The 12,423-nt window shown below is 58.9% G+C and overlaps 1 protein-coding gene across 3 annotated transcripts; it reads right to left on the bottom strand.

Annotated features, from left to right (window-relative positions):
• Positions 1 to 66: 66 nt before the first annotated feature.
• BTK (Bruton agammaglobulinemia tyrosine kinase) lies at positions 67 to 12,082 on the bottom strand. Of its 3 annotated transcripts, none has more exons than XM_010568816.1 (20): positions 12,036 to 12,082; positions 10,628 to 10,695; positions 8,465 to 8,664; positions 8,193 to 8,291; positions 7,861 to 7,926; positions 7,205 to 7,286; positions 5,557 to 5,685; positions 5,394 to 5,461; positions 4,680 to 4,861; positions 4,297 to 4,359; positions 3,979 to 4,033; positions 3,590 to 3,672; positions 3,353 to 3,480; positions 3,128 to 3,202; positions 2,600 to 2,771; positions 2,110 to 2,326; positions 1,394 to 1,458; positions 784 to 902; positions 497 to 654; positions 67 to 360 (listed from the first exon to the last, which is right to left on the bottom strand). In XM_010568816.1, exons 3-20 carry the CDS (start codon positions 8,603 to 8,605, stop codon positions 289 to 291), a joined length of 1,974 nt encoding a protein of 657 aa, XP_010567118.1. In that variant the 5' UTR covers positions 8,606 to 8,664; positions 10,628 to 10,695; positions 12,036 to 12,082; the 3' UTR covers positions 67 to 288. The 3 variants fall into 3 exon arrangements, 2 of the variants coding, with proteins under 2 accessions (XP_010567118.1, XP_010567116.1); XM_010568814.1 differs by having other exon boundaries at positions 8,465 to 8,647; XR_774431.1 differs by lacking the exons at positions 67 to 360; positions 497 to 654; positions 12,036 to 12,082 and having other exon boundaries at positions 876 to 902; positions 1,928 to 2,326; positions 10,628 to 11,456.
• Between the last annotated feature and the right edge of the window lie 341 nt (positions 12,083 to 12,423).

The raw sequence follows: 12,423 nt of genomic DNA, 5'->3' as shown, positions 1-12,423 counted from the left end.
CCTGCGGAGCCCGGCGGGGCTGGTCGGCACGGGGGCCGCGGCCGTCAGGGTCCCCGCCTCTGTCCTTGGCTGTGAGGGACGCTGCCGGTGACGGGGGCTGCGGCGTGGCGGCCCCTCGGGCTCCTGCTTGCCCCGGGGGTGCGGCCAGTGCCGTGTCCGTGACAGCGGTGCTGAGGTACCGTCCGGTGCGCAGGTCAGTCCCGGCGGGTGGTGGGGCAGCACCAGCCCAGTAGTAGCAGCCACCGGCACCACGCAGGGGTCAGCGGGCCGGGCCGGCCCAGCCTAGGGTCAGGGCTCCTCGTCCGTCATGTCCCGGATGCTGCCCAGGAGTGCCGTGAAGGTGGGGCGCTCCTCGGCCTTCTGCCATGCAAGAGGGGGGGCCCTGCTGGAGCCTGCCGGCCATCCCACTGCTCCCTGCACCCCGGGGGGAGCCGCAGAGCCATGTCAGGCCCCCCAGGGCAGCTGGGGGTGATCACCGAGGGCAAGAGCAACTCACCTCATGCCAGCAGCTGTACATGATGGCATAGACCCGCTCTGAGGCCTGCTGCGGCCGGTAGAGGCGCAGGCCTTGGATGACGTGCTCTGTTGTCTCGCTGTTGTTAAACCTCTCGTAAGGCATCTTTCCCAGAGAGTAAACTTCCCACATCAGAACGCCTGTTACAGGAAACAGCAGGTACAGTTTGTGGCATGGGAGCACCTGTGCCTGAAGCTAACCAGCAGAGGAGCTCGCTGTTGGGGCACCCTCTCTTCCTGATCCCCGAGTCATTAATGCCATGTTCTTACCAAAAGCCCAGACATCAGACTTGCTGCTGAACTTGCTGTACAGAAGCACTTCAGGGGGAGACCATCGCACTGGAAACTTTGACCCCATGGAGCTTGTATACTCATCATCTAGAACATACCTGCAGCAGATAACCGGATCAGGGTGCCTGTCTTGGATTACACCTTTCATTCCTCCATTTCTCCATGCAACCAACCAAGCCCAAAAGAAATCAACAGCTCTCGGAGTGACCAGAGGTTGCACTCCGCACGGGCTTTAACAGGCAGAAATGTCCCTTTGCAAACAAGCGTATGTTAGTCAAAATTGGGAAAGGGATACGGTGACACACAAGCACAGCCGATTTGGACAGATGTGGAGAGAAAGCTGCAGCCAGGAGACTAGAGGTGGGGGAAAGAAGCAGCAAAGAGAGGGGGAAAAGGGATGGGAAATAAGAAAGGGATGGTGGAAAGTGGAGAGGCAGAAGGTTAAGCCAGATATATGAAGCAGAAAGACAGGAGAAGATGGAGGAAAAGCAGAGCTGGAGGATGGTGGGGAGAAAGACTAAAGTGTAGAAGAGACTGAAGGAGGAGATGGGGGATTGAGCAGGACGGTGACACAGACTATCTACCAGACCTGGAAAGGCCAAAATCTGATACTTTCACAATCCCTTGGTCGTTCACCAAACAGTTGCGAGCAGCCTGTGAATGGAGAGAGGGAGGCAGTCACTCCTACCTGCTCCTGCCTCTCCCATTCCCCTGTACCATCTGGAACTTCATCTCGCCCCCACCCACTTAACACTTTGCCTCACTTTGTCCTGCAGGTTCACCTGGGTTGGGGCAACCTAGAAAGTCCTCAGCAAAGATAGCAAGAGAGGCCTCCAGGCATCCTGTTTATCTACAGAGGAGCAGCTTCCCTGGTGGGATTTTGCATGAACACAGCAGCACCAGCAGGAGATCAGGTATGGCACCTAGCAGGACTGCAAGCTGGCAATGGCAGCCTAAGGCCTGACAAACTGCAGGCTCAGCTTTTCATGGGGGTTGAGAGGTCCCTTTTCATGTCTGAGTCAGCAATGCTGCCTAACGCAAACCCTGCCTTAGCCACAAAAGCATTTCCCATCCCCTGGAAAACTACCTAGTCCTGCCCTTTCTGCAATCTCTGCTAACTTACTGCAGAGCAGTGACTTCAGAGCATCCCGCCCATGCTGAGGTGGGCAGGGAAGCTTAAAGGGATGTTCTGCAGAGAAGGCTGCCGAGCTGCCTCTCCTCATGCTGATGAACTAGCTGGACCCTGTCTAGGACATGCTGTGGCTGTCGCTGAGCTGGAGATGTGTCCTTCAGCCACAGCCCTACCAGGTCTCGGTGCAGGAACTGCTTGGATTCCAGGTACTCCATAGCTTCACAGACATCCTTGCACATCTCCAGCAGCTCAGCAGGCTGGAACCGCTGCCGAGTTTCCCTCAGGAAGTTCAGGAGGCAGCCGTTGGCCATGTACTCTGTGATGATGAAGATGGGACGCTGCTTGGTGCAGACCCCATAGAGCTGCACCAGCTTCTCATGAGACAGGTTCCTGTGTTGGGGACAAGAAGGGCAATTCTAAGCATCTTGAAGGCCAAGCAGCAAAAAAAGCATCTGTGAATAAAGAGAGTTTGGGAAGGGAAGGTGCTTCTGGCCCAGCTGATGGTGGAAAAGCTTACCAGGGAATCAGCACAAAGGCAGTAGGTTCTCAAATGCATTTTGCAGACTGTGAGGGTGCCTGAGACTGCCCCTCCACACCACCCAGGAATGCAGCCATTCTGGCGAGGCATATGCAGCACTGACCTGCAGGCTGCTCACCACTTACATCATAACTTTGGCTTCATCGATAAACTCATCCTCTGACATGGAACCCTCCCTGATCATCTTGATAGCAACGTCGTACTGGCCTCTCCATTTCCCGTACTTCACCACGCCAAACTGCCCAGTCCCCAGTTCCTTCAGGAAGGTCAGATCCTTTGGGTCAATCTCCCATGACCCTAGGACAAAGAGTGCGAGTGTAATGTGAGTGCAGGTGACCTCCCTGCAGGATTCTCCCAGTCGTCTGATCTGGCAAGCCCAAGAAGAGCTCACGAGCATGTGCTGCCTAAAAAAGCATCCCAAAAAATCCATGAAATCTGAGACTTGTTCCCCCAGGGGATGGGGAGCAAAGTAGCTTGTGGTTTCTCTTGGTCAGTACTGTCACCAGAGGGCCAGTGATTGTTGGGAAGTGATTCCTGGGAAGGCTGTAAGCCCTGCTGCCATGGGACAGCCAGGGTCCCAGCCCCGGAAAGTTACTGCCAGTAGAGATGGACCCTGCAACCAGGGAACTGTGAGATAGCCCAGGCCAGCTTACCATAGCCGAGGCCAGCTGTGGAAGGAGCACTTTTCTGATGTTGAGACACAGGGTACTTCAGTCTGGATATGAGCCCTGAAACACAAAAAGGTAGATTGCTGCACCACGCTTACCCGCCACATTCCCACAGGGAACACAAGCATCCTGCCTTCAGTGCAGGAAGGTGAGGATACTGTCGTGTCAGTAAAAACACTGCTGGCCTCACCCTGTCTCCCAAACACTGACCGGCAGAGTTGTGCTGATGGTACGTGATGAGCTCCGGGATGGTGTTGAACAGGTGCTTTTCTGCCAGGTAATACTGATTCTGGGGCGTGCAGCATACAACATAATGGCGGATTGTGCCTTGGGGGTCTCTGGAGAGACATTATGTGGGGTCAGCGGCATGCGGAGGACAGGCAGAGGGTGAGGGGTGCCTGGAGGGGCCCTCTGAGGTAGGAACAAGCTGTTCTGAGATCCACTTACACAGAGGACTTGGCGTAGACAGAGACAGTGTATTTCCCTGTTTTGCTGGTGGAGTCTCGGACAATGAAGCCCCCTTCCTTGCCCTAAAACAAAAAGGGGACAGGATGGTTGCGGGGAGGCACGACTGTAACAGGCAAGACTTAAAGTGAGTGAAGATCACAGCATGGCTGGAGAGGGTGCAGTAAGTCAGGAGTCCTACTTCCAGTCCCTGCCTGGCGGACCACCTACTGAAGTGCCTGCCAGGAGGATAGAGATGGTTCCTGGGGCTGTTGGCATTACACTCCCCTGCCAGTGCAAGCCATGGTTGGTCCTATGCTGGACACAATGTGACAGCAGCCCATGGAGGGTTGGTGTGTAGAAAGAACACAGCCTCAGGAGTCAACACTTACCTCCTGTTTCAGCAGTTGCTCTGCTTGGCTCCGAGTGATATTCTTTGAGTACCACCTGGAACAGGGACACAGCCGTCAGGGAGATCACTGCAGCCGCCACTGTCCCCAGCCTGGTCTGACCCTGGCCCAGCCAGGATAGGCAGTGCAGGGAGCAGGGCAGGGATGGCTGTCACAAGGCCAGAGGCTCTCAAAGCATGTGCAAGAGGGAGAGCGACCCAGCCAGGCTGGGCTTGCAGGCTGCATAGGTTAACAGAACTGAATGTAAGTCGTCTCCAACCATGCACAACTTGCCATGTCCCTGCATCTTCTCTTACTCACTCAAAGATCTCCAGGGAATTGCTGGTTTCAGTGACATAGTTGCTGGGTATGTATCCTTCCCTCCTGCAGGAGAAAAAGGGCTGGTCACACACTGATGGAGGAGGCCAAGGGGAAAGCAGGTTCCTGTCCCAAGAAGGCCGAGTAGAAATGGGCTCAGAAACCTTGGCACAAACCCATTTGGGTTCATGCTTGGGGAGGGCTGATACCACTGCTTCAGTCTCCCTCACCCTCCTCATGTGCCATCCCATGCAGGAGCCTGCAGGTAGGCAAGCAGCCTGTCCTAACCCCTGCAATGCTGAAGAGGTGTGTTTGCCCACCAGTGACTTGGCATCAGGAGAAGGCACCATTGTGGCTGGAGTGCCGTGGGCAGCAGGAGCTCTTACCCATTCTTGTCACGGGCTTTCCACCAGGGCAGGTGGCTTTCCTCCAGGATGAAGTACTCCTCGCCTTTCTGCAGTTGCAGGTCCTGTGCGTTCATCGGAAGGTAGTTGTAGAGAGCCACCACCTTCTTCATCTCGCCTGCTGTGCTGGGGGCTGGCTCGGGTGGCAAGGGCTTCATCACCATCTTCCCCAGAGCAAGGGAGAGCGTGGGACACAGTGAGGCTGGCAGACACACCGTTTCCCAGGCAAGACCCTCCCCAGGCCTGGTAGGGCAGTGGGCTCAGGCCAGGTTGGCGCAGCGTTCATCTCAGCTCCCACATGCATCTACGCCAGGAGACAAATCACTCCCCAGCGCTTCTTATTGCAACATTTCCTCCTTGGAGACCCATCCTCACAAAAGATAAGTGTTTTCTCTCTACCTTTTGGCTTAACCCGTGACTTCTCCACCCTATATCAGGGCTTCTCTATCCTCCCAGCTCCCCCTGGGTTACCTCAGGGGTAAGATCATCTGACTTTCCTCCAGGCCTTTGAGCTCCATCCCCTGGTTCAAGCTCCTCCTCCCTTAGGGCACCATCTTGACATCCCTTTCCAGAGCAGAGCCTTGGTCTGTACATCTCTCAGCAGTGCCCTTTAGTCATTGAACATGTGGGCTTTTCCCAGGTAGACCTTTCCTTAAACACCTTGGAGCAAACCCACATGCTGATGCTGGCCCCTACCTGGTCCTCCTCAGGAGTAGGGGGAAGAGGCTTCTTTGTCTTGCGATGTGACCGCCCAACTTTTAAACCTTCAGATCAGAAAAGGGACTAAGGTGAGAAAAGATCACCAGCGTCATGCTGCAGTGGTCCCCAGGGGCTGGGGAGGGTGCCCCCAGTGTCTTACTGCCATTCCTGCTCTCCAGGATCTGGCAGCCCATGGCGTTCTTGGCTGTCTGGGAGCAGCACAGGTACTGGCCGTCGATCCAGAAGCAGGGGTGATACTTCTGTACCAGGTCGCTGTTGTACCGGATCACTGTGGCAGAGGAGGGGAAATGTGTGTGACACAGGGCTGTGTCCCCAGCCTGCTGCAGAGAGCTCTCTGCTCCCTGAATGCAGATGATCAGCCCCATTAAATCATTTCACCCTGTGCTGTGCTGATACACAGTCACATGTGGCCCTGCTGCTCAAGTTTCCCTCAGATCATCACTTGTGTTTTGGTGCTGTGGCTATTGCAAACCCTGTGCCACGAAACCCCTAGCTTGGGGAGGGCCCGGCCTTTCCTCCCAGATCTGATCAAAGCTCTTCAGCAGCTCTGCAAAGGGATACGAGCATGCTTGGAGGGCCAGGTCCTGCTGTGACCGGCCCTCCAGCCCCCCCAAAACGTCCAGCATCCCCCAGGCTGCTAAGGCCCATGGTTCACAGCTCTTTTGAACCATTTTTTTCAGAAGTGGGGAGGGAGGCCTGTGTTGTGCCTGGCTTTTCCATGGGGAAAGCAGGGCACTGCCATCATCCCCTGCCTGCTCAGAGACTTCCCTTGCTGGGAAACCGCTCACTTGCCGCCGGCTTCCTCATACTTCTCCCCAACCTAGAGGGACAACTGGATGTGCCTAAACACCACCGCACCACAGCAGCTCTGCAGGGTGCAGAGAGCCCCTTCTCTGGTGGAGCAGGATGAGGGCATCCCAGCAGTGAAAGGCCAGCATTTTCTCTCCCCTTTTCCCTGTGGATTTTACACTGGCTTCAGTCCCATAGCAGGGAAGTGGAGAGAAGGCTGGCTTCCTGCCGGCACAGAGCAGCAGGGCTCTCATGAAATAACCGACTTCCCCGTTATCAGCCTACTCTGCTTCCGCCCCACTCGGTCAAACTTCCCTGTGTCAATTTGAGCAGCTAATCTCGCCCCACCAGCACAAAGCCACAGAAAGATACACATGCACCAAGAGACACATATGGGCAGCTCCAGCAGATTTTGGCCGACGGCAAGCACCCAAGTCCCTCTGCGCACTGCTGCTGCAACATGCTCTCAGCTCCAGGAGGTAGCACCCACACAGCTGAATGTTAGCTCAACAGCACTGAATGAGGATCGGGATGGGTTGGGAGAGACGTTCCCTGACTTCCAGCAGGCTTTTTGTCATGTTTCCTAAAGCACTGGGGGCCCTACCCTCGCCTTGCATGGCAGTACAGCTGCGTGGTCATGTCTGCTATTTCCTCTTGCCCTCAATAACTGCTGAGCCTGCTTGAGCTAATTTGGAGCAGGCTTGTGAGAGGGCAAGAAGCCTCAGCCAAGGTGGCTGCAGTGCTGCAGAAGTCAGGGGGTGACAGAGGTGTGTGTCCACCTCCCCTGGGCAGGAGTGGCTGGTGTCAGCTCAGGGATGTTAGGGAGCATGCACGTGGGGGTATGGCCTTATGAGTGCGCTCATCACGGGAGAAGTTTCTGATCAGCGCTTGCTCATCCGTAGACATAGGATAACGTAACAACAAGATAGCAAGCCCCCGGAAACCTGGTGCTCTAGGTTGTGCTGCACACACAGCCAGTTGTTTGTGTTTAAACTCACCACTCTTCAGCTGATGGATCCAGCGTTTGCGCAACTCCTCTGTCGGGGAGAAGACGTAGAGGGGCCCTTCGTCATATACCACCTGCAGGACCACATGCCTCAGTGCCCCGGCTGGGGGTCTTCCAGGGAGGACAGGGGCAGCCAAGGCTTATGGCCACCCCGAGCAGCCGGTGCAGAGCACAAGCTGTGCTGGTGTGTGCTAGCCCTGCACAGTGCTCGCGGGACCATGACAGAGAGGTTATAAATAAGCCCCCTCCCCTGAGACTTTCCACTTCCTTCTCTGACTTTCGGTGTGTCGGGGGCCACACTGGGTGCCAGCTCAGGCAGGCAGCTGGGCTGGGGGCTGAGCAGGCAGCCAACAGGCAGCATACCTCCAGGATCAGCCAGGGGACTGAAAGGGGCAGGACAGAGCTCAGAGCAGGTTTCCATCTAAGCAGCCCCCCTAAATAGAGCTGCCCAATGCCTTGGGGCTTGCAGAGGCTCACCTGCCTGCCCCCCACACTGCGGACAGCAGCAGGGCCTCCCAAAATGGCTGAGTGACAGCTGGCACTGGGGCAGTGATGTCGTGTTTGGCCCCAGGTTCCTCTGGGGTCCTCCCCCCAGCACCCTGCAGCCAGGCACAGTGGACTGGCAAAAGGGGTGCAGTGAGGACTCACCTGGAAGGGGTAGGGGAACCTTTCAATGATTGAGATCTGCTCCATGTTGTAATCGTCTCCTTTCCTCTGGAAGAGAGAGGCAGAGGTGGACGCTGGCATCCTGCTGCTCGGCTGCTGGCATCTCCCCTGGGACCCACAGCCTTTAGCATTCCCCTGCTCCCCCAGCCCTGCATCAAGCCGGACCCCTGGTATGGTATGGGCTGTGCATGCAGAGCCCCCCATGCCAAGCAGGGCTGTCCCCCATTCCCACCACCTCAGGGCAGGGTAACTCTCCCTCCTTCCCCATCAAGGGGACAGGGGGACACAAGTGGGGACCCCAGGACCCTTCTCACCGGGACCTGCCGCTCAGGGGGAGGGTTGTTTTCAGGCACCACCGTCTCCACACAGGTGATCTTCTCAATGTCCACTGAGCCCTTCTTACTGCCCCGGCGCTGCAAGAGATGGGGCTGGTTCGAATGATTGCTAAGGGGCAGACCCGGGGAGACTCAAGCCAACCACCATGCCCATCCAACCACCCCCGGGGCTGGGTGCTGGCGAAGGACAACTGGTGACCCTTGGGCACTGCCACGGCACAGCCCCTGGGGCCCTGGGGCCGCTGACTCACCCCCCGCTCAAAGTCATACTCGTAGTAGGACAGCTTGCTCTCCGTCAACAGGAACAGGCGCTTCTTGAAGTTGAGGGGAGATGTCTTCTTCTTCTGCTGTGAGCGCTTCAAGAAGATGCTCTCCAGGATCACACTGGCCATGTCAGCCCCACTGTCCTCCTCTGTGCCGTGCTCACCAGGTTGCTGTGGGCACAACAATACTGACACAGTGCTTGCTCAGCCAAAAACCTGGCACTGCTGGACCTTGCTCAGGTGCACTCTCCCCACACCTGAGGGGCAGCCAAGGGGTGCTGGGACCCCTACGAGGGGAATCAGCTGCAGAGGTCTGCAGCTGGTCAGTGTCGGGTATTTGCGATGTGACCTCTCCCTCTCACGTCCCCTCTCCGATGCCAGGCTGCAGGCCAAGCCACCACCCAGCCAGCTTTGGCTCCCGCTGGATGCTGGAGGGGGCCCCTGGGTCTGCAGGCGGACAGACGGACACAGACGGCTGGAGAGGGAGGGAGCCAGGGAGGCTGCGAGAAGTGTAGCCCCGGGGAGGAGCGCATAGCCTGAGCAGCAACACCCAGCAGGCTCCCTCCTCCCCTCCAACATCGTGCGTGTGTGTTTGTGTGGGCTGTTTCCTCCTGCCACACCACAGGCGCTCTGTGCCGGAGACATGCTGACTTGGCAGTGTGCAAGGGACAGCCGCAGAAGGCCAGTCCCTAAAACATTGTGGTTAGGTCCTGGCCCCCAATAGCCTCAGTGCCATGCTACCGAGAGCAGTAGCCCTAAAATCATCCTTGCCCTCTGCGTCCATGGAGCCTGCAGGAGTGCAGGGATAATGCTCAACCCCCTTTCCTCCCCTGTGAGCAGTGCTTGCCAGAGGCCAGTCTCAAAGGGCTGCCTCCAGCCAGCAACCAGGGGAGCTAAATCATCCCCCAGCTCTCCTCAGTGAAGCTCTCCTCCTGAGCCTCTCCTGGGATGGTCTGGGCAGGAAAGGGCTCATATGAGATCCCTGCATCCCACTGCTGCCCTGCCTTCAGGGGGCTGGAAATCTGCCCTGGCCCATCTCTTGGAGCAGCCCATCCATCTCGCCCTGTGCCCCCCCATGATGCACCCAGGCACTGTGACACCCAGACAGTTCCAGCACCCCACAGAGCCACGCAGCTGGAGCTGTGGTCTTCTCCTCCTCTGAAGGCTGTAACCAACACCTGACTCCAGGCTGGACCTAACAGGCAGCTGATGAGCTACGTGGAGCTACTGCTGAACTGTCATCCCCTGGAGCCCTCCTCCACGTCTCCTGCCCTGAACACCTACATGCTCTGCTCCCCTTTCACCTCCACCTTATTCCCTTTTTTCTTCTACAAACACAGCTTTGGAAAGCAACCTGGGAGAAGGTGTTCCCCTCCCTGCTGCCCACAGCCTGTCTCCTCTGGGGGAGGCTCAGAGGTGGGCCAGAGTCAGGGGTTGAGCCCCCCACTACCCGGCCGGGCAGTCCATTCACTCCCCCCCACACAAGAGGCAGCATTGGCTCACTCCCGACAGTGGCCAGCTGGGGACCAAAGATGCCAGGAGCTGGTCCCACCCACTGTGCCTCTCTCCAGGGCATGCCCCAGCCCCAGAACAGGAGCATCCTCCCATCCACTGGCAATGCCCAGACCCTCCCAGCACAGATCCTGCTGCTGCAATCCTGACCCTGCCCCACTGCGGTGGCTATACAGAGAGGCTGGGAACAAGCAGGGTTCCCCCCTCCCAGGGTCCCCCCTTCTGTCCCCTTGTGGCCCTCATGGCTCAGGCCTTTCTGGCTTGTTTGGGTGGTTTAAAAAAAAAAAAAAGCTTAAAAGATGAGCCATCAGAGTCTTTTAGAAAAAACAGCAGCCTCCACTGCCTGATCCAGGCCCGAGGAGGAGGGAACTGGGGTCCCTGCTGGGCACAGGGCAGGTAGCTACGGTGCCCACTGACTCCAGACTGCTGGCGGGGTGGTGGGAGAGCCCAGAGCGACCCCAGCATGCCCCTGTAGCCTCATGCCTCAGTTTCCCTAGCTATAAAATGTGGCTGCTCATCCTGTGTCCCAAGAGCAGGAGGGTTCCCATTGCTCCCCCTGGCACAGACACGGGAGCTGAGCAGAGCAACCACGGGCTCCCGCCCATCCCAACTGCAGTGCTGGGTCCCCAGAAGCTTTACCTTGAGTCGCAGAAGCTGCGTCACCGCCAGCAGTGCCGGGCAGATGGGACACGTCCTCGCTGTGTCCTCTGGGACAGCACCACCAGAGAGGAAAGGACGATGAGTATCTCAGAGGGCTGTTCTGCCCCAGTATGGGGCAGCAGCCCTGTCCCCAGCACAGCCTCCCTGTCATCAGCACTTGCCTCCTTGTCCCCAGCATGGCACAGCCTCCCTCTCGCCAGCACTGCCACTGGCCCCTTTCTGTCCCTGCCTGTCCTTTGGGGTGGTAGGTGCCTCACAGGACTCACCCCCGCAGCCAGCCATCACTGCCACGCTGTAACAGCAGAGGTGGCGAGTGGGTGGGTGGAAGCATGTCCTGTGTGTGGTCCCCCCCAGCTAATGTGACTTCCTGCCACTGTCACACCTCGGCCAAGCGTGCTCTGACACCACCACCGGGCCTGGCCCAGCACACACCACTAGCCCCATGCCACCGGATGCTGTGCCCCACCGCAGCCCTGGGGCCACCCCCGTGCATGCAGGCTCCCTGACCCCTGCCTGTGTCCTGCTAAGGAGCTGAGCCTGTGTGCCACCACTGGTTGATGGGGGGCTGGCAGGGGGCTGTCATGCTCAAGGGCAAGTGGGAAGGGTGATGGCGTGTCTGGGAATGAGAAACTCTACAGCCCCCGTGTTTCAGGTGCAGCCTGGAGGGTGACAAAAATGAAGGCCAAGAAGGACAGAGGAGGGAATCTCCTGCATGGAAGAGACTTGGGAACAAACCCAGAGCTGCACCCCAGCAGCACCCACTGCAAAAAGCACGAGCAAGGAGTGGTCAAGGGCACTGTCAGCACCCCAACCCCCTGCTCTGGAGCACCCGTGGGGTCCCCAGCACCCACAAACCACCCTGTTCCTGTGCTCTGCTGCAGCCCTGGGGTCCCTAGTGCCCAGACACCACCCTGACCCCCTGCCCCAGTGCACCCCTGCAGCCCCTGGCACCCATGCACCACCCCACCGCCCTGCTCTGCTGCATCCCATGGCCCCCAGCACTGTGGCCCCATGGCAGCTGTCCCACCCCCAGTCAGATGCCACCTCCTCTAGAGCTGGCCAGGCTGCGGGACAAGGCTGAGCCTTCCCAGCTCGGCTCACCCGCTGCTTGGCAGCGTGCGGCCTGCACCAGGGATGGATCTCCAGCCCCCGTCAGGCGCCACGGCCCCCGGCACTGCTGAGGAGGTGACCAGAGGTGCGAGGCCACAAGCGGCCGCCGCATGGAGGCTCCGGCCTCCCACTGCCATGCCCCCAACCCTGCGACATTGACGGGGCCGTGCTGGCGCCCAGGGCACGGCCACCCTCGTGCTCCCTGCAGTGCTTCTCCCCATGCCATGCAGTGCCAGGACGGGGCTCCCCTGGGCCCTCTGCGCCCCGGCACACTCACCGAGCCCTCCCGCCGCTGCTCCGGCTGGCCAGCGTCCCGCCGTGCCCGCTGCTCTGCGCCCGCCTGAGCGGCCCGGGCCGGCAGGTCGGGGTGGCTGTGGTGGCGGGGAGGCAGGGAGGCACGGAAGGACGGGGCCGGCCAACCCCACCCTTTCGGTTCCCCTTTTTTTGGTTTCTGACTCAAAAGCAGCAGCTGTGTTTCCTCCTGGAGGCAGCCAGGCCACCTCTGTGGGGCCGCCGGCGCTCCGGCCGCAGCCAGGGCCTGCCCTGCACGGAGGGGACGGAGGGCCTGGACGCAGGTCCAGGGGCGCGGGGCCGGGACGCGGGGACCGGAGCGCAGAGCCGGGGCTGGGGCCGGCGTCCGGGCCGTGAGGCGGGCAGGGGGCAGC

This window comes from Haliaeetus leucocephalus, unplaced genomic scaffold (genome assembly GCF_000737465.1).
Source record: "Haliaeetus leucocephalus isolate CR32 unplaced genomic scaffold, Haliaeetus_leucocephalus-4.0 Scaffold258, whole genome shotgun sequence".
Lineage (NCBI taxonomy): Eukaryota > Metazoa > Chordata > Aves > Accipitriformes > Accipitridae > Haliaeetus > Haliaeetus leucocephalus.
Note: the sequence above shows the minus strand (reverse complement) of the source record. Positions and strands in the feature narration are given on the sequence as shown.